The sequence below is a fragment of the Eupeodes corollae genome, chromosome 2 (assembly GCF_945859685.1).
Source record: "Eupeodes corollae chromosome 2, idEupCoro1.1, whole genome shotgun sequence".
NCBI lineage: Eukaryota > Metazoa > Arthropoda > Insecta > Diptera > Syrphidae > Eupeodes > Eupeodes corollae.
The window spans coordinates 106,043,851-106,064,563 of NC_079148.1; the positions used below are offsets into that span (position 1 = coordinate 106,043,851).

The following is a 20,713-nucleotide window of genomic DNA, read 5'->3' on the forward strand; positions in this document are numbered from 1 at the left end:
TTAATAGTTATATTTTTATTGACTCGTAAAGTACATAGGATAGGGTTATGTATGGAATAACACATCTGACAAATGGCTTCCACGGCTTTGCATGCACATGCGCACTCTTTTGTTGAAATTTTCCATGACCATTCTGCATAAATGTGGCTGAATTTCGTTGATGCAGCGTTGAATCTCCTCCTTTAATGCACGGGTGGTTGTGGGCTTGTTGACATAGACTTGTGATTTCAAATAACCCCATAAAAAGAAGTCTAATGGTGTTAAATCACACGATCTAGGAGGCCAATTTCGATCACCGAAACGAGAGAGTACACGACCTGGAAATGTCTCATGCAGTAATTGAATTGTTTCACGCGCTGTATAGCATGTGGCACTGTCTTGTTGAAACCACATATTGGACACATCAATATCATCCAATTTTGGCAGAAAGAACTGTGTAATCATGTCGCGATATCGAGCACCAGTAACAGTCACTGCTTGACCAGCATCATTTTCAAAAAAAATATGGCCCAATTATGCCTCCAGCCCAAAATCCACACCATACAGTCACGCGTTGTGGATGCATTTTTTTTTCGACAATCACATTTGAACGGCTTGTTTTTGGACGAACAGTGTGTTTGGCGTCTCCAACGGATCCTGTCTCCATGAATTTTTCAATTAATCTCTTCACAGTTGACGAAGTTAAAACGGGGCAACTTTCCATTACCGCAGCACGAATTTCCTTCTGATTTTTTTTACAGTTAGATAGGGGTCTCAATAGAACATGTTTTAAATATTAGGGCGAGGAAACAACTTAAAGTCATAAAAAAAAATATTTTCTTTTTCGGACTTAACCCTACTTTTTTTGTATTGCATTTTTTGAGCCTAAAACAAGCTTTTTTTAATTGATAGCACGGCGTACTAACAGCTAGGTATGTAAGGGGGGGCATGCTGCAACCCCCCTGCTTGGGGTCACTATAGGATTTGGGGTGGGTGCGAGTTTGGGTATATGCAAAGTACTTTTCCATTTGAGCACTAAAATAAAAGAAATTACCAAGAAAAAAAAAACAAGTATGGCAACACTGAACAAAAAACAGGGAAGAAATGTCAAAATCAACCATTTTTGAGTGTTTTGTACGGAAAAAAGTGAACTTTAAAAATTAATTAAAAATAGAAATAAATGTTTCCTCGCTCTAAAATTGCTATAGTTATTATTTATTTGCACATATCTATCGAATAAAAAAAACCGCGAGTCGAAATTCGTGCTGCGGTAATGGAAAGTTGAGCCGTTAAAACACTATTCCGACCATATGCTTTTTTTCAGGGTTGCCAACAGTTCACTGCACAAATGGCGGCAAATTCAAAGTTTGCGTTAATTTTGGGACACCCTTTATTAAACATCTTTACGTGCATTTATAGGGCACATTATTTTCTTTCGGAGTACTTCTTCAATATTCCAGAATCACTACTTTTAGACTAAGATACGCAGAATGAATATCTACCCTTAGCTCTTCTTTGACATTGACCAATGTCTATACCTACGTTTGAAAAGAGAATTCAATACCCTTTCATATGAATCCAAAACCGACTTAACAGATAAAGTTAACTAATTGAGCCTTACCAAAGGCTTTACATCTTAAATGCATGCATGTGTCAAATCACTGGAATAAAGGAAGTAAAAGTCAAACAAAATGTGTCAAATCACTGGAATGTAGGAATAACTATCTTCGGTTCGCCGCGAATTCGTTAATAAGGAAATACGACTCGAGTCGAATTTGAAGGGTCAAATTGAAAATAATCCGCCGCTAACCTCATAAGCAGGCCCCTGGGTTGAGCCAACTTTTTCTTTTGTATAATAACCTTTTATTTAAACCATTAACTGACTAAATAACAAAAGACATCAATTTTCTACATTTTCCAAAGACTTGAAACTTTAAATGCAGGCAACCCTGAGTTTTGGGTGCCTGCTGCATGGCAGATCGAGTAGTTGGTGATTTCCTAAACTTGGTTTAGGCCAGCAATGCAACTTTTTTACCATGTCGAAGTTCTTGCTTTACCTCCTCGTGGTTGCAACCGGCCAATGATTTGTGTATCCCAATATACATAAGTCAGCAAAAATTGCAAGATTTTCTGGACGACGGAAGTGAAGGTCCGCACAATGCCAGATTCCTCCAATTAGACAGAATTTATGCGGTACAGGATAGATATCTTAGGGTTCAGCGAAGTGATATCGGGCAAATACAAGTCACCGACACGTAACACTGTACTGCTCTACTCTGGTCATGATTTAGGAAACGATCGAGAAGCTGGAGTTCGGTTACTCCTTACAAAAACGACAACCAGAAGCCTTATTTCGTGGGAGCCCCTTGGAGAAAAGGCTTATCAAAGCTAGGTTTCAGAGTAAAGTACGACCCGTCACCATTATAAGCACCGATGGAGCTCGCATCTGATGAAGAAAAAGAATGCTTTTTTAGTCAACTAGGATCTGCCTACAACAACACTCCCCGCGGAGATATAATTTTCGTTATGGTAGACCTCAATGCTAAGGTTGGCAGTAACAAGAACGGGCTAAGGCATGTGATGGGTGCTCACGGAGTCGGCAATTGCAATGATAATGGTGAGAGGTTCATTGACTTCTACAACGCCATGACGACATCGAACACCATTGAAATGATGTGAAAATTGTTTTCATTTCAGGTGCTGACAGAATAGTCGGTCGGAAAAAATTAAGCAACAACAATTGGCTTTCAGAAGAATCTTGGGCAAGGATCAACGAACGCAAACAGTTAAGGGCTCGAATAACTGCTGCACAAGAGGAAGAAAGAAACGTTTTGGAGTCCTTGTATCGCATGAAAAGCAGAAGATGCTGCAAACAGGTGCGACAGCAGGACCGTTTACAGAACAACTAAAGAGCTGACCGGTACACACAGTTCAAAGTAACACCAAGTGAAAGATGTTACTGTGATAAGTTCGAAGGATGAGCCACCTGGTGAAAGAAGTTACTGTGATAAGTTCGGTGGATGAGCAAGTCAATGGGTGGAAAGAACACTTTTCTTCGGTTTTAAACCGAGTGTTTGCAGACAAAGTGCAGCCGATGCCTTCTGAAGCGCTTGAAGAAACTAATCTCCGAGTCCGCACCGCACCTTCCAGTAAAGATGAGATCGAATGAAAGATGAATTCCGGAAAAACAAAAATGATCAGCCTCGGAACCCGACCATCCTCTCAAATAAATATTTTCTCGCAACCGGTGGAAAAAGTGGACAGCTTTCAATATCTTGGAAGCATCGTTTCCATCAAAGGCGGAACCGAACAAGACGTCATCTGCTGCATCGGCAAAGCAAAAGCGGCGTTCGGTATGCTGTCAAAAATTTGGAGGAATAACTCTATCAGCTTAAGAACAAAGCTACGACTGTTTCGCACAAATCTCGAATCTGTGCTTCTTTATGGGTGCAGCACTTGGAAGGTTACTTCAGCCATAACAAGAAAGCTGCAAACCTTCGTCAATAGATATCTTTGTAATATCCTAAGGATTTTCTGGCCAAACCATATTTCAAATGGGGTCCTTCATAGAAGGACAGGTCAGGAACCTATAGAATCTATAATACGAAGACGTAAGTTGCAATGTGTTAGACATACATACGCTTCGAAAAGGTAACGACTGAATTGCAGGCCAAGCAATGCAGTGGAAGCACATGGCGCACGATAGTCGAGGCTGAATCAGCGTCACTAGGTAAGAGTTGGAGGAAGCTGAAACACATATCCGGAAACCGTATACGATGGCGTAGTAGAGGCCCTATTCCCCTTAAGGGGTTCCAAACGGACTTAACAGTTCTGAGGACCTAAGTAAGTAAGTAAGTAACCCTGAGCTTTGTCAAGATGTAATTAGGCAACCCTATATTATACGAATTAGAATTTAATAACCTTTCTCAGACCCTTTCCTTTCGCCATGGTCCATCATTATGTTTATATCCGATTTTTGTAAATAACAGATGAGGGTAATTGAACTTATAAATACACTCTTATTTTGCAATATTTAAATATCTGATAAAATATTGGTCATTATTATAAAATAAAAGATGAGGTTAGATATTAATTCTACGTATCTAGTGCTACCTATGTATATAGTTCAGGAAAAATATTAAGGAACTTTATTTATAGGTCCTTAACACTCCCAAAAAAGGCCTCAACAAAAAATTGGGAAGTTGAAATTCATCAAAAAATACTTTTTTTCAAAATTTTCTACACTTTTTCGCATTACATCCATTCACTTAAAAGCCCCTATTTGGACATGTGTCACTTTCGAAGCTCACGTTTTTGAAAAGAAAAGCTACGACGTTTCTAAAAATAGAAAAAGTTCAGTAACTACTTAGCTTCGTTAATATGGATGCATAACATACTTGTATCGTTACATTTGAGGATCGGAAAATCCAAGAATAGTTATTTTAAATCATCTCCATCCTTAAGATTTCGATGATGTGATTGGACCTTAACTATTAAAAATGAGTTTTGTGGAACTATTAAGGTGCAATTATTGCGCTACAGATTTTGCATGAAAGGAATAAGAAGATATTGATGTGCACAACGTTTATTTTTTAGTAGACGGCACGCTATACACCATAAAGGAAATATGGTTTCCTACGTACTAACCATCACGCCGCTGGTACCACATATTTTCAGCTTGCAATGAAATAAAAATCTATCAATTTATTTTTAATATGACTCGTTTCTTTAATATCAAAATAAAACTTTTAATTGAGATATACTCTTCTTTAAGACAACATAAAGTTTAAAGTTTACAGAATATCGAAAATAGTATCGGAATTTAACTCAGTTTCAGTAATAAATTGACTTGGCCTTCAAATGCAAACTTATCACTTTCTCTAATAATTTTGTTCATATCTAATATTTATTTAACAAATTGCAACAATTTTTTCTTAATAATGTATAATTCTGTTTAACAACGCTTTTAAGCTGGAAAATGGAAAAAAACAACAGTATATACAGACCCTTAAACATTAACCTTTTGTGAACTTCTACTGTAAGAAAACTACAAATTCGAAAATGGCGGTATGTCAAACTCGAATTGGCTATTCGAAAATTCGTAATTTCAAAATAACTGAATTGATATTGAGCACTGCAGCACAAACTAAATGCATTAAAATATAAACTAAAAAGATTTCCCTTAATATTTCTTTACCTTTGTCCTTAAACTTATTGCACATTTAAACAAAATGATGAGAAATACGTGAGTTAAAAAACTGCACCTAAATTCCTTTTACTTCTACTAATATCTTACTTTCTAGAGCAAGGACACCAGTTCGAGTACCAAGAACGCCACAAATCCGACCGCATTCTTCGGAAAAACAAAAGGACCCAGTAAATGTATTTTGCAGAGTTCGACCACTCCAATCGGACGCAGATCTTTCATGCATCCGCGTGAAAAATCCCACCACAATCGTCCTAACGCCGCCCGAATTCACATTGAACCACAAACAAACCACCCAAAAGGAGACCCAGTACATATTCAAACACGTATTCGAGCCAACGTCATCTCAGCGCGATGTCTTCTCAGGGGTTGCTCAGCCGCTGGTGGAGAACTTGATTCGTGGTAAGAATAGTTTGTTGTTCACATACGGTGTGACGGGAAGCGGGAAAACATACACAATGACCGGTGACACTCGTCAACGAGGAATAATGCCACGGTGCTTGGATACACTATTCCGTACCATATCGGACTTTCAAGCCAAGAAATACATCTTCAAGCCGGACCGGCTGAATGGCTTTGAAATTCTCTCCGATGCCGACGCTATGCTGGAGAGGGCCGCCGAGATGAATATGCGGTTTGCCAAGGGAAAACGCAAGGATTCTGATCCGGAAATTGCATCACAAGCCTCTACAGAGCCGAGACCACTCAATGGCCTCGATGAGGACAACATGTTTGCTGTCTTTGTCACCTATATCGAGGTGTACAACAACAGCGTCTACGATTTGCTAGATGAAGGCGGAATTCAAAAGTACGATTTAACCGATTTTATACAAACTTCTTCTCATCCTTCTTAATTTATTTCTTTTTCTTTTAATGCAATTTTTTTCTTTTTTTAGAACATTACAAAGTAAAATAATCCGTGAGGATGCCAATCATAATATGTTTGTGCATGGAGTAACAGAAATAGAAATAAAGTCCGTTGATGAAGCAATCGAAGCCTTCCAGACTGGCCAAAAGCGCAAACGCATGGGACATACAGTCCTCAATGCCGAGTCCAGTCGGAGTCATTCGGTATTCAATGTTAGATTGGTGCAGGCACCTACAGATAGTCAAGGTGAAACTGTGATCCAGGACAAGCGAACAATCACCGTGAGTCAGCTGTCGTTGGTCGATTTGGCTGGAAGCGAGCGATCGTCGCGCACTAAAAACACAGGACAACGCTTGCGAGAGGCAGGAAACATAAATAACTCCCTCATGACTCTAAGGACATGCTTAGAATACTTGAGAGAAAACCAAACTACCTCCAATCAGAAGAAAATTCCATACAGAGATTCAAAAATAACTCATCTATTTAAGAATTACTTTGATGGCGAAGGTCAAGTGTGTATGATTGTTTGTGTCAATCCACGAGCAGAGGACTTTGATGAGAATTCAGTAAGTTGTACTTTTTCTAATGAAAACTATTTTTATTAATTAACCGTTTAAATAACCATAGCAAGTAATGAAATTCGCTGAAATGACACAAGAAGTTCAAATAGCCAGAGCCATTCCGATGAAACCGGATTATGGACTGACACCCGGTCGCAGGAAGGCTAATAAGATATTTAAGATTGCAGTTAATAATCTGAATGACTTGGGTCATACAGATGCAAAGAAACTTGAAATTGATCTTGGCTTAGTCTACACCCTAGGACCGGGATTTCCCGATTATAAAATTGATAGTCCCGAAGGTGATTCAGCTGTTCAAGAACTTATGCAATATCTTATGCACCGTATTGAGAAAAGAAAGATTCTATGTGCGGATCTGGAGAATCGATGTAAGTTTATTGAAATGTTGTTTTTTTTTTTAAATTCAAAATAACCATTTCCATTTCCATGGCATCAATTTTTGGTTGCCTTAAGTACAATACAAATATTAAAGAATAATTTAGAGAGTAGTTTAACATAGTTTTTGTTCTACAAGCAAAAATTGCTATGGAACAATCACACTTACTGTATTAGGCGTTTTTCTTAAACCACAATTGTCACCTTTTGAGTCGAACCACTTTCTTGGCGTTTAAGAGTTGGTATTGCGTTGCTTAAACCCTATTATTTGCAATACACACAAATTCCACATAAACAGCTGATTATGAGAGATTGATAGTCGAGAGAATAAATTCAATTTTTAAATTTAAATACATTTTTTAGTGAAATTATAAAAAAAGGCACAAATAAATAGCATTGGACTGTTTATTTTGTTGAATAACGCCTCTAACGTGAGCTATGAGGAGGATAGATTAGACGATAGTAAACACACTAAACTCATTCAGAGAAAGAATAAGAATAAGATCGATATTAAATCCTTTGCGTTTACCAAATTCGTTGAAAATACCTTCAAGTATATACATACATACGAGTAGGATGATTCATTGGACAAATCATTCTATTTTGTTATATTTCCAGATTTGTAATGTACTTTGTACAGATATAGTTATCAGTTCCTAAATTGATATGACAAGTGTTTGAGGAGTTTCTATTTTGGTGGGTGTGCATATCGTTACCAAAGATGGATTTAGTCTAGAACCCCCAAAAACGTTACCCTCCGGGTCAACAATGTCATTCAACTGAGACCGGATATAATGTTGTCGGTTTCTATTAAATATTTTGGTTTGAACGAAACATAGTTTTACGTTAAACTTGGCATCGAACCATACTTTTCGCCACTCCTTTACCGTTCTAACCTGTGGCTCCATTAAAATGAGGGCATTTGCAACAGATCCCGTTTTTTTTGTTGTTAAGGGTGCGCCTCTTCTAAAGTTTGTTGCCAAAGAATGATTTAATTCCATTATTTCATTTGTTCTAAATTCGTTACTTTCACCCTTTAGTAAAAAGAAAATAATTAACATTCAAACATTGGAAAAACTTGCCCTTTTATTTAATTTTTCACAAGGCGTTTGAAAATTTACCGTCGAAAGAAAGAGGCGTTTTTCTAGTCATAAAAGGAAAATAAAACTACAGCCACAATAGCGATGAGAGTGACATTTGTCGATCAAAAATTTAGACTCCACTTAATGCCAAATATCAAGTAGCATAACGCTACTATAACGCCTTTCGCAATACCAATTTGTCATTCAAATAAAACGCCTAATACAATAAGGGTGATTGTGGTTCAAGTGGCTGCCTCAGATGGCTTCGCAGTAGCTCATTCTGTCATTCAAATTTTTCAAGACCTTGTTGATGGTTTCTGGCTGTAGCTAACGGTTTACGGTTAACGGTAATAATTTTGCAATATTTTTTTTAAACGTTATTTAAGCGCAAAGCGACTCATTTCGTTCCGCGGTAAAAGCTATTAGTGTAAAAAAATATGCTTTAAAAAGAAACAGCTAGATGTCCCACCCTGTGGAAAAATCAAAATTACAGGAGCTATTTATTTATTAACTTCCCATAGGAAGTTATTGTAATGGGTCCGATTTGTCGAATTGAAAATTTTGACATTTCTCGACCTTGAATGTCGCTAGCGTCGTTCGTACGTTCGCGACGTTTTTTTCGTTGTCCATAGCTCAAAAACCAGAAGAGATGTTAACATCAATTAAATTTAGTTGTACAAATAATATTGCAGAAAGATGTAGAAAGGGCTCTCAAGAAATTGCGTGGTGGTTTTTTTACCATAGCAGTTTAAAAAAAGGTGAAAATTTAGGTTAAACCTAAATATCTCACGAATCAATGACGCTAGAGACTTGAATTAAATTTTAAATTATACATATATTGTTTTCGATATTCAGTAATTTTTTTTATAAAAATCCAACAGTCCGGTTTTTTATTAAAAAAAAATAAAATATACAAAAAATTGTACGCAAATTTGGTAAAAATTGATGTTAGGTTCTCGATATCTCTCAAATTAATTTCAATGATTTATAATTTTAGCCAATGTGATGTTTATGTTTGATTTGAGAACTATTGAAGTGGTGATACTCATCGGCTTTGTTGATCTTTTTGATGATTAAATGAAAAAAGTTTTCATCTGATTTTTCCCAACGTTTCGACGGTGATTGCCGTCTTCTTTAGTGGATGTCATTATTCACAAAAATGATAAATTTAATACATACGAATATTATGTAAAGCGTACAAGTATAATTTACATTGATTGGAATATTACAAAAACATTAAAAAACAATTTAAACAATTAAAACAAATAACATTTAAAGCGCTTCCGATTTGAAGACTTGTCAACTGTTAAATGTAAACTGTTGAAGTATTTGTGTCTGAAACTAAGGAACAGTAAACGGCGGATATGTTTTCAGTGTCTTGTTTGCGGTTCATATTTTTTTTGTTATTTATCATGTGAAGTGTTTCTAATGTATAGCGTTTGGATGTATGTTTCTCCGTTGCAAGAATTTGGACTCCTTCAAAATCTGGTTGATGTCCTGTTTCGATGGTGTGGCATGTTAGTGCTGTCTTTTCCGGGTTTTTTAGCCGAATGTTTGATTTATGGTTAGAACACAGCATCCAATCTTATAAATAAAGTCTTTGCGTTGAGTGACCCAAAATACCACTCCGCCAATGAGAAAAAAGTCACACAAATACTCATTGACAATAGCTTTCTAAAGACGAAAACGGACAAAGATCGCCGCTCAGACGTAGTTTACAAAATAAACTGCAAAGGAAAACCGGACGAACCATGCAATCTCTGTTACATTGGCACAACTAAACAACTTCGACAAAGAATGGCTAACCATAAATCAGACATTCGCCTAAAAAAACCGGAACAGACAGCACTAGCATGCCATACCATCGAAACATGACATCAACAAAACACGAAAACCTACCAAATTTTAAGAAATACAAATCGACAGACGGGATGGAGAGTAATCATGTGGGTCGCATCCCACCCTCTTTTTAATTTATTTATTTTGCTCAGTTCATGAATAATAATAACAATAATGAGATAGCTTAAACTCAAACCAACTAGTGAAAGTATTCTATAACATAAAACTGAAATAGGAGAAGCAGAACTTAGTAAAACCTAAGAAAGAATAAAATCAAAAAATTAGAGGGACAGGAACTTTGCAAGAGTAAGAATTACGAGAGAGTCAGAGCAGGCGATTTAGTGACAAAGTTTGCGTGCTGACATTTAGAGACATTGTGTTCGACGAAATTTTTCTTGTAAACAAAATTTAAGTGTTTTGGAAGTAGGTAAGAATTAATTGGAGTAGATATAAGTTTCATAATTTCATGTCATCGGTATAGTTTAAAGAAATAAATAATGCTTTCAACATCTTTAATGGAACGGAAAATCAAAAGAGGCCACAGTTGACTGCTGCGAGGAAGACCTGAGGTGGCATAGATGTACATAATTAGATTATAAATAGGGCCCCATCTATTGTTAGTAGTTTAATATAAATACACTACCGGTCAAAAGTTTGAGACCCCCTCTGAAAATTGAGAAATATCGAGTTTTAACCCCTAAACTGAAGTTTTAGGAAACAAGTTAATACGTGAAAAAAGTGAAGAGCATGTCTAGTTGTAAATGATAGAAAAATATAAACTAGTTTTGTACTAAATATAAATTATTTATTTAAAAAACCAATAAAAGCTCTAAATTGAGTTTTTATTAAGAAACCCTCCTTTAAATTCAATAATTTTTTTTACAATTCTGGGCAATCTTCTTACAAGGTTTTGTATTTTTTCTTGTGGAATATTATTCCAGCAATTTTGTAGAGTTTCCCAAAGAGCAGATTCCGATTTTATGTGGTGATTCCGGACATTTCTGTCAATGTCTTCCGATAAGAGCTCAATGGGGTTAATATCGAGACTGCGGTGACCATACCATTACTTTTAGAATTTCCTCATCTTCTTTTTGTTTCATATATCTCCGGCAAAGTTTTGAATTGTGTTTCGGGTCATTGTCTTGCTGGAATACAAAACCTTCACCGATTAATCGGAGTCCAGATACCAAAACGTGGTCTTCCAATATCGTTTTATAGACTTCTTTATCCATTCTTACGATCACACGTGTTAGATCTCCTTCTCCATCGAAGGAAAAACATCCCCACACTATTACTGAACCGTCTCCATGCTTAACAGTTGGGACCAAACAGTCTGGTAGCATCATCTGTTCAGCACTTCGCCTGACGTACACTATGCGATTTGAGCCAAATATCTCAAACTTGGACTCATCGCTCCATAAGACTCTGTTGAAGTCTTCATCTGTCCAATCCTTATGGGTTTTGGCCCAATCCAACCGTTTGATCTAGTTTTGGGGTCGTAGAAATAGTTTCTGCACTGCAACGCAAAAAGTCCAACATGCCTTAGCCTTCGTTGTATCGGTGATACAGATAATGGTTCTTCCCGGATTTCATTGATCTCGGCGCGTATTTCTGGTGCTGTTTTATTCCTATGATGATATGCAGATCTTCGGTTTTCGTCGTAACTCTAGGTCGTCCTGACCTCGGTTTATCCTTAAAACCGCCGGTACTATAGTAACGCTGTATGGTCCTGTGAACTGCTCCTTTGGATATCTTTAGTTTTGTGGTGATTTCTCTTTGCGAATAGCCTTCTTCAATAAGAGTCATAATCGTAGATCGAGTTTCAATAGTTAATTCCTTAACGTTTCCCATGATGCGCACTTTGTTTACTGGAGAAGATCACAGTCTCGAATACATTTTAAATTGGATCAAACCGAACATTATATACAAAATCCTGAATATGTAGGTATTCAAATTTTACATGTTTTTACTCTTTAATATTACCCCAGTCATAAAATAATTGAATGTAAAAAGTCGTAAAAATAAAAAAACTATGGGAAATCCAAATAGAAGTCAAAAACCCAATACTGGTTATTTTTTACGTTTTTTCACAAAATTCCTCATAATTTACAGAAAAGGATTAATATCTGGGGTTTTTTCATTTGAACCTTTTATGAATGGTCTAAGTTAAAAATGCAGGTAAAAATAAAGCAACCCTTTGAAGGTGGTCTCAAACTTTTGACCGGTAGTGATTCAAGATTCAAATATTTTATTTATAATAAATTAGTTCTTACAATATAAGTTTCAACGACATTAATAAAATAAAATAATAATAAGACAATGGCGTTGCCGTCTGTCTGACCGGTAGTGTAATTTGCTAAAAGATCTTATCGAAAGCATGAAGAGTTATTGAATCAAATTAAGTTAGGTTAATAGAGTGGAAGAATGATAGTTATAGATTTCGTCCTTATTGCCCGTTTTGAATTGGGGAAAATAAAATAGTTTTTCTATAAACTAGGAAAAACTGCTTGCGAAAGAGAGTGTTTAGACAGAATTATAAGAGGCTCGCGTTAGTAGGGCCTTAGCACATTTTTTTTGATAAATAACTTGAATGCCGACAGGACCAGGAAGAAAGAGATCTTTAAGTCGTCTTTCCCCTGAACGACGAAACAAAAATATCAAGCCTAACAAACGAAGTTTGTGGACTACCTGACAAATACTAAAAATATTCTCAACGAAGATCACAAACAGATTTGCTATAAAACCGACTTAAAAAAAGTCTTCAAAGGTTTTAACATTTACTCCGGGTTCAGCAGATGAAGTTTTTTTTTTTAATTGGAGATAGATGGAAAACCATTGGATTTTCTTTTTGAATTATTTAACTGATAGAATCGCTTCGGTTAAGAGATAAGACAAGTTTTCATTTTGTCAAAATATAAATAGTATAGTATTAGGAGGAAGGAGAGAGAGGAACAGAGACGTAAATAGAAATCATCAACGACGATACAATAACTTGTTTTGGTTTTCGATTTATTTTGCGTACAAAAAGTTGAAAAAATAGACAAATAGAACTAAGCAAAGATCAAGAATGCATTGACAAGTTTGAATGAACGTTTGGTTCTCAAACCCAATTTTATAGCACCGATGCGACAACAATGTTCATGGACGTCAATACCGAAATATACGGGCTACCTTAAATATTAACAAATTTATTATTGTATTAGTATTTATATGTAAATAGGTACGTTCACGTTTGAAGCCATATATTTTAACACTCTTTCAAAGAGTACTAACGTTAATTCTTTTTAATAATGGAAATATGATGGTTGTTTCTTAGTATTAACCCGACATAAAGAATTAAAAATCTAATCTAATCCGTACATTTAGAGGTCTCTCATGCGAAGTAGCTAAGGCTTTTTTAAAATCGAGGGAAGCTTAAGGTAAAAATTTGGAAAAATTGTTACTTAGGATGTCATACAATTGTCTTATCATTGTAAGCCTTTAAAAATATAAAGAACAAGCCTCGTATTAGTAAAAAGTAGCTGGAATAGCATGGAATAGAAACTGGTTTTATATTTATTTAGTTCTTGACTTCTAAAAGGGAAATTATTAATGTAAAATAAACACTGATGGTTAATAAATCAATAAATATGTAAATAAAACTAATAAGAGGAATTTAATTTATTACAATAAAACAATATTTTTAACACTATCTGATAGGTTATTTAAAAAAAGAAATTATTGAAACATCTGCAGTTTGTTCCAGAAGAGAGATGTTTAAGAATAAAACCGAAGGCATACAACATAATAGGTATAGTAAACCAATTACCCCTGCATTAATAACAGATGTAAACTGCCGCATTAAACCTCCATTTAAAATTGTATTATTATTACTCAAAACCCCATTGCACATTATATTTAAAAATCATATAAATTGGCTCTGCACACTTAACTGAATGCTTGAGTCCTAAATTTTATCCCCGATGTTCATCAATAACCAGCGTCACTTAACCTCCCGAATAAAAGCTTGTGCCATTAAAAAAGACGTTATTATCATTTAGTTTTTCTTTTCGAAAATTATAAAAAAGAGTATATGCTAACTTCACAACATTTAAGTAAACCCAGCACATACATATTTGCATTGCTTAATTGACTTTAAAAAAACATTATTTCAAATTAAAAAAGACACAAAAATCTCTCAATATTTTAGGTGATAACTTCAGAATAAATTTGGTGCAAGTTGAGAAGGAAAATCTCTCTTTGAAAACAGAATTGGCATCAATCAAAGCGGTCTACAATAGCGAACGTGAGCGTGTTGTAGCACTCGAGAATAAACTTCGTGTCCATGAAAGTTCTATCGATATTCTTAATAATAAATTAAGCAATCGAGAACGTCAGCTCGATGAGTTACAAAGAAAACTTTCAGAAAATCAAAATCTTCTCTCGCAAAAAGAGCAAGAGAAGGAAAAACAAAAAAAGAAATTCAATTCAAAAATGGCTGTCGAAGCGGATAAGAAAAATCGCGAATTAGAGATTAAGTTGCGAGAACAGCGCCAAAAACTTCAAGAGCGAATGCGTATCAAGGATGAGAAACTGCGATTGGTATCGAATATTATCAAATCTGATGACATTCCTGGCCTGATACGTTCTCATAGTTCGGAGAATTTAAGTGAAGTCAATTCAGTGCCACCGCAACGGTCTCAAGCACCGACAATTTCAACTAGGAGTGTGGAGACAAATGCTACTCCAAAAACTTTCAAGGTATGTTGTTGGTCCTTTTATTTTTTTTTTGTTCGAGTGAGACAAAAGTCCAACTTGAATTTGATCGTTTCAGGGTGTTCCAGTGGCTAACAATCGACATCGCCGATCCCGTTCGGCTGGTGAAAAATGGCTAGAGCATCGAGCCGCTAATCCAGTGCCTCTGGGCACAATTCTGCAACCGTACTTACCAAACCGCAAATCGATCAATAAGCTTCCCGATGTGAAGGACCTCACTGGCAAGCCGACAAAATATTGCCTTGTTTCGCAACAAGCCGATACCGATGGGGAAGTCGAAACGAAACTCTATAAGGGTAATGTGATTCCAACTTGTGCCGGAGGAGCACAGGTTGTGTTTGACGACGTGGAGTGCCTAAAGCAAAAATCCCCGATACCATCACCCCATAGGAAGAGACCAAGCAATCTGGCCGCCGAAACCAGTATGCAACCACACGAAGTTTCATCGCGATGCACAGTCGGCATCGAGGGGCACACCAGTAAGCGATCCAAGATATGAGATGTTTTTCGTATAATCCCTATAATTTATTGATCTTTTATATCTTATGTCTGTTCTTCTTTTTGGCGTATCATGTAATTGTATTACAGTATTTTAAGATGGAACCTCTGGTGAACGGACTATTAACTTACCGTAAAATTCTATTCTGTTTTTTTTTTTTACTAACTTAATTAATAATTTACGTTTCCTCCTCGATACATATATATTTTTTTTAATGAATTGAATATGTTAATAATTATAAGAACCACATGACCTGAATTATAAAAAAAAGTTTATGTTAAAATTGAAGTTTTTTTGTTTGATTTTTTTTAAAAACTGGCGTCAACAAAGTTAGATCCTAAAATTATATTTATACTGCTTTGATAAAAGTTCACGATCGATCTATTTTGTCCCGAATTTAAAAACAGATAATGCGTTCCTCATTAAAGCTGGTCCATTCCAATAGCCTTTAAGCATCATATGCCAATAGAGCGAAGGCATCAATTCCTTCTTCATGAAAAACATTGTATAGCGTTCTTTGTTTTGAGGAACTGGGAACGTTTCCAAGGGATTTAAATTATAGTCAAACTCGGCCAAGATAGCTCGATTATAGCCAGTCACAAGAGGGCAGGATGCGTAACCATCATAAGAACCCTTCAGTTCCTTACCATTTAGATAAGCTAATACATTTTCATACACAACGGGTGATTGAGCAGCTAAGAAAATCAAAAAATTACTCTATTTTTGTATTATATTTAAAAATGTTTGTGTACCTGCAGCTGCAGCTGTCTTGGAATTCGGAGATGCTGAGCTATCTCCAATAGCAAATACATTCTTATGTTTAACATGCTGCATTGTGTTCTTATCAACGTTTACAAAACCAGCTTCGTTTACCAATTCGGAACATGCTGCCAACTCGTCAGGAGCACTCATGGGCGGTACGGCATGAAGCATAGAATACTGAAAGTTCATATTTATATAGTTTGAAATAGGAATATTGGTTGAGTGTTACCTTTTCCTCAAAGATTTCTTCAGGTTTTTCTAAGTTTTGAAAAACTGCAACATTTTCCTTAGGACGCACCTCAATGAGGTTTCTACAAAGATTCACATTGATATTGCGTTCCTTACAAATTGGCCACAATGCGTCAGCATAGTACTTCACTCCAAACAGTACTGGCAAGGCAGTATTGTAAATGACATTGATTTTGTTTCGTTTATTTGCCTGAAAGTGGTGATGCAAAAAAAAATGAAGCCCCCCATCCATCGAAGGAGAACATAGTAAATAAATTAAATCAATTTGAGACATTTATCGACGGAGTCATCAACACAACTTGTAGGCTTTCATCGACTTCTTACAAAACAAACTTACCCTTCTAAAGTAATGCTCTGCTATGTAAACTATCTTTTGCGGCGCTCCAGGACATTTAACAGGCGATGCTGGAAATGTGAAAATTGCATTGCCGTCTTCTATTCTCTGTAGGGCTTCGTAAGTTTTATCTACGTACTTTGGTGAGTATATAGAACAAACATTTCCATCTGGTATTGAAAGAGCTTCTTCGAGGCCAGGAATCTACATAGAATAATAATTTTTAAATAGAATTTTGTTCTAAATTAAGTTCTTCAACTTATGGTAAGGTAAGGTTATAGTGGCTGTCCAAGATGGAAGCGGACACACTTAGGCCAGCTTAATGGCCCATTGTGATACCACATGAATCTTGAGGCTTCCTCCTAAGCTCAATGGAACCAGCTTGAGTGATTATACCGATATGATTTAGATCGTTTAGATCGTTAAAGAAGTATTCTCCTAGGTAATTCTTACGTTTTCGAGCTAGAGCAGGGCATGTGCAGAGAAGATGAAGAACCGTTTCTTCCTCTTCCTCGTCCATACAGCTTCTGCAAAAGACATTTGAGAATACGCCTAGTCTCGTGGCGTGCTTTCCTATTAGACAGTGTCCGGTTATGACACCTATTATCGAGCTTATATGCGATCTGCTTAGGGAGAGCATGCACCTTGAACGTTTTAAATCCAGTGTTGGCCAGATGTTTTTTGTGACTTGACACGTGGTGATGTTGTTCCATCTGGTGCCTGCCCTCCTCACAGCGTCTTGCATTAGCAGCAGTTTACAAGTAGCGATTGGTATGCCAGTACTTGCCAAACGTGGTAGCATGGGCTGTACTGTACCTTTCCTGGCGAGTTCATCTGCCTTACAACTGTAATGTCTCTATGGCCTGGCACTCAGCAAAGGTGAATATTTAACTGTTGCGCTATCTCCATTAGAGATGATCGACAGTTATGGACTGTTATAGAGTTTGTAGAGACAGAGTCCAGAGATTTGATAGCGTCCTGGCTATCAGAGAAAATACGGATATCAGATGTTGATATCACGTTTTCTTTGAGCCAAGACAAGACTTCATTAATCGCCAAAAGTTCCGCCTGGAACACGCTACAATGATTGGAAAGGCGGAATAAGAGACTTAATTTCAGTCGTTCAGAGTACACACCTCCACCAACCCCTTCTTTTGTTTTTTACCCATCTGTGTAAAAATCTCTTCAACTTATAGTTATAACAAACCTTATTGTAGTTCAATTGTAAGCCAGTTCCTACAATTAATACATCGTAGGTGATTTTTCGTCCAGATGATGTTGTTACCGAATTTGAATTAGGATCGAATTCTATCGCCTTTTCCTTAATCCATTTAGCATTCTTTGGAAGGACATCACACATCGAACGATAGGACTGTTCTAAACGTTTCATGCCACCTCCGATCAAAGTAAACATAGGTTGATAGTAGTGTTTCTAAATATAAAAGTTTTTTTAGTTTTGGCTTTTAAGTTTGATATAATTTTTGTTTACATCCGCTGGTTCAAGTACGAACACTTTCCCTTTTTCCAACTTTGAAGACAGTTTTGCCGCCATGGCACAACCTCCACTACCAGCGCCTACAACTAGTACTTTGCACCTTAAAAGATAACAATAAACATTTAAGTTTTAGTTTATTTAAAAGAAACAACACAACTTTTTGTTTATTTTTGATTTAAATGCCAGCAATGATTACAAGGAATTTGTATCTTTAGGTATCCGAAGTCTTAGTATAGATTGCTTGTATATATTCAGTTTCAAAACAAAAGTTATAACGTAGGAATTTCGATAGGAGTTGCTATGCCGCGGCAACACTGCATTGATAACGATAAATATTTGCTGAACAAAAGTCAAATTTCTAGGAATTTCTTAGAGATAAACATATTGCAATTTTATAATTTCTATTAGTAGGTTAAATAAATACAAACAATAAAAAAACATACAAAATCACATGAAATACAATTATTTAACCAGACTAAGTAAAAATTAAAATGTCAACTGCACAACATTATAAAACATCATGTAATGTTTGTAGTAATTCTTCTAACTTAAAATAAACATACTCTTCTTTTTGTGGAAGAACTTTCGAAGTCGATAAACATCGAATTGGGTTAAAACCGCGCACAGACATCTGATGCATTTTGTTTACAATTATTAAAGATGAGTTCATTTTCATTTTATTGTAAATTACACTAATTAATTATCATATAAAAATAAAACCAAAAGCAGTTTTAATAAATAAGAAGAATGACAGTTTGTACTAATTCACTGCACACTTCGACTAATACTATCGATTAACTATTTTTGAATTAAAAATAAAGAAGAGAGTGAGGTGCTGATTTAAGTGACCTTGAAACAAAAAAATATATAATTTGCCGGTAAAGTATTGCCATAGTGTAGAAGTACTAAAAACAATTGTTATTATTATTGTAGGAAAGGGAAATGAATGACATACTTTTCAAGCAGTGTAGATGATTAATTTTTGGAGAGGTACGATTTTAATAGATTATAAGAAATGTGATGATAAGTGGGTACTTTTTTTACATGAAATTGTAAATCACCCATTTCCGCCACAATACAGGGTTATCCATTTCGAGGTTTCAAAAGTAAACGTAAATAAAACAAATATTAAATATTTTTTATGATATTTCTTTTTTGTTATAAAGTTTCAACATTGAAATTATCACTTAAATGGCCACCATGCGAATTGTTGCAAGCATCGATTCTTTTGAGGTAATTTTAGACTACTTTTTGACACACATTGGGCGGTATTTCAGCCATAACTTGACGAATGTTGGTTTTAAAGTGCTCAAGAGTTAAAGGTTTATTCACACAAAAAATGTCCAGCGGTGTCAAGTCGCATGATCTTCGTGGCCAGTTGATATTGCAACGAAGAGATATTCCGCGGCCAGGAGATGTGTCTTGTCTTGTCTTGTTGAAACCACATATTGTCCAAGTCGTATTCTTCAATAGCAGGCAAAAAAAGTCGGTTATCGGATACCATAACGTTTCGAATTGACGGTGACAGTCGTTTCATGGTCGTTTTCGAAAAACTAAGGGGCCTGACTATGGGATTCGCGGCGAATCGTTTTGCTAGCGAGTTTGCCATTTTTCAATTATTGTTTTTGGCCTCCCGCCTTTTTCGTTTTGAATTCGACCAATTAAAAAATTCGAAGGCGAATTTAAAATGCCATAAAGTATGGTGGTGAGTTGAAATCCGACAGATTTTTTTTGGCGGATTGACAGTCGAAAGAGTATTCACTGTATTATTGATTGTTTGATTTCGTGGATTCTTTCTTTATTGGAATTATGTAAAAATGTGAGCTAGCTTTATTTTAATTTTCTTATAATATATCCACAATGCATAGTAAAATTTAAAATTTTAAAATTCATTCAAGGAATGATAAAAACAATCGAGATCAATTTTAAGCTCTCATCGAGTTTACGAAGAAAAATAAGGACATTGCAACGGGAGTCGGTGCCGAATATCAGGCTAAAACAAGTTTAATTAATATTAAATGTTTTATATTGTTTATTGTTCACCGCGAACCAAAGAGAACCGGACCAAAGATTATACGAAACAGTGGCTTTTTGTGGTTGTAATGGCCTCTCTTCATTTACTTGCTTTACTTACGCTGAAGAAAATTTAGCCCAAAAATTGCCTTCCACCGCCTGTTGTTCAAGCACCCATTCGACGTACATATCTACTACGTTGTAAATGGTCAGTTGTTGTGTGAGCTGGACTTGTTATGGATGTAGGTGTAGATCCAAATGCAAAATACGCAATAATGTGCCGTAAGACAGTCTTAATTCCTGAATCGACACATTCGGGTTATTTTTAGTGTTACGAGCGAAAAGATTATGCACAGGCCTTACAATATCTCTAACCAATCCAGTCTCTCCAATTTTCTTCACAATTTTGCCAACTGCTTACGTATTTGAACGATTGAGTAAACCATAACCTCCTCAGCACGATATGTCGCTGTGGCAGAACCACAAATTTTGTAGTAGGGTTTAACTTGGTTTGTCAAATTCCAGCCCTATACTTTTCAAACCCCAAAATGGATAACCCGTTACATGAATAGTAGTTTGAAGTCTTGAATTTTTCATATCATCTTTCGACAGTAATAATTTATTTAAAGACTGCCAATCGGTTCCAAATGGGAAAAGTAAATATCTTTGGACTTCA

The 20,713-nt window shown here is 35.9% G+C and overlaps 2 protein-coding genes across 2 annotated transcripts; one reads left to right on the forward strand and one right to left on the reverse strand.

Moving 5' to 3' along the window:
- The first annotated feature begins 5,083 nt into the window (after nucleotides 1-5,083).
- Nucleotides 5,084-15,491, forward strand: LOC129946930 (kinesin-like protein KIF23). Its single transcript, XM_056057311.1, has 6 exons — nucleotides 5,084-5,224; nucleotides 5,283-5,993; nucleotides 6,082-6,619; nucleotides 6,681-7,002; nucleotides 14,120-14,670; nucleotides 14,744-15,491. Exons 1-6 carry the CDS (start codon nucleotides 5,211-5,213, stop codon nucleotides 15,182-15,184), a joined length of 2,577 nt encoding a protein of 858 aa, XP_055913286.1. The 5' UTR covers nucleotides 5,084-5,210; the 3' UTR covers nucleotides 15,185-15,491.
- Nucleotides 15,468-18,892, reverse strand: LOC129946931 (sulfide:quinone oxidoreductase, mitochondrial). The gene is made up of 7 exons (XM_056057312.1): nucleotides 18,588-18,892; nucleotides 18,019-18,124; nucleotides 17,737-17,961; nucleotides 16,533-16,733; nucleotides 16,176-16,385; nucleotides 15,937-16,123; nucleotides 15,468-15,879 (listed from the first exon to the last, which is right to left on the reverse strand). The coding sequence occupies exons 1-7, from the start codon at nucleotides 18,698-18,700 to the stop codon at nucleotides 15,566-15,568; spliced, it is 1,356 nt and encodes a 451-aa protein (XP_055913287.1). The 5' UTR covers nucleotides 18,701-18,892; the 3' UTR covers nucleotides 15,468-15,565.
- Between the last annotated feature and the right edge of the window lie 1,821 nt (nucleotides 18,893-20,713).

Excerpts from the sequence above, each read along its gene's own strand:
- LOC129946930 (XM_056057311.1), top strand. Across the intron at positions 7,003-14,119 it reads TGCGGATCTGGAGAATCGAT|GTGATAACTTCAGAATAAAT; the intron begins GTAAGTTTATTG and ends TCAATATTTTAG. Across the intron at positions 14,671-14,743 it reads CTACTCCAAAAACTTTCAAG|GGTGTTCCAGTGGCTAACAA; the intron begins GTATGTTGTTGG and ends TGATCGTTTCAG.
- LOC129946931 (XM_056057312.1), bottom strand. The coding sequence starts at position 18,700 with ATGAAAATGAACTCATCTTTAATAATTGTAAACAAAATGCATCAGATG. Across the intron at positions 18,125-18,587 it reads GTTCTTCCACAAAAAGAAGA|GTGCAAAGTACTAGTTGTAG; the intron begins GTATGTTTATTT and ends TTATCTTTTAAG. Across the intron at positions 15,880-15,936 it reads CAAGACAGCTGCAGCTGCAG|CTGCTCAATCACCCGTTGTG; the intron begins GTACACAAACAT and ends TGATTTTCTTAG.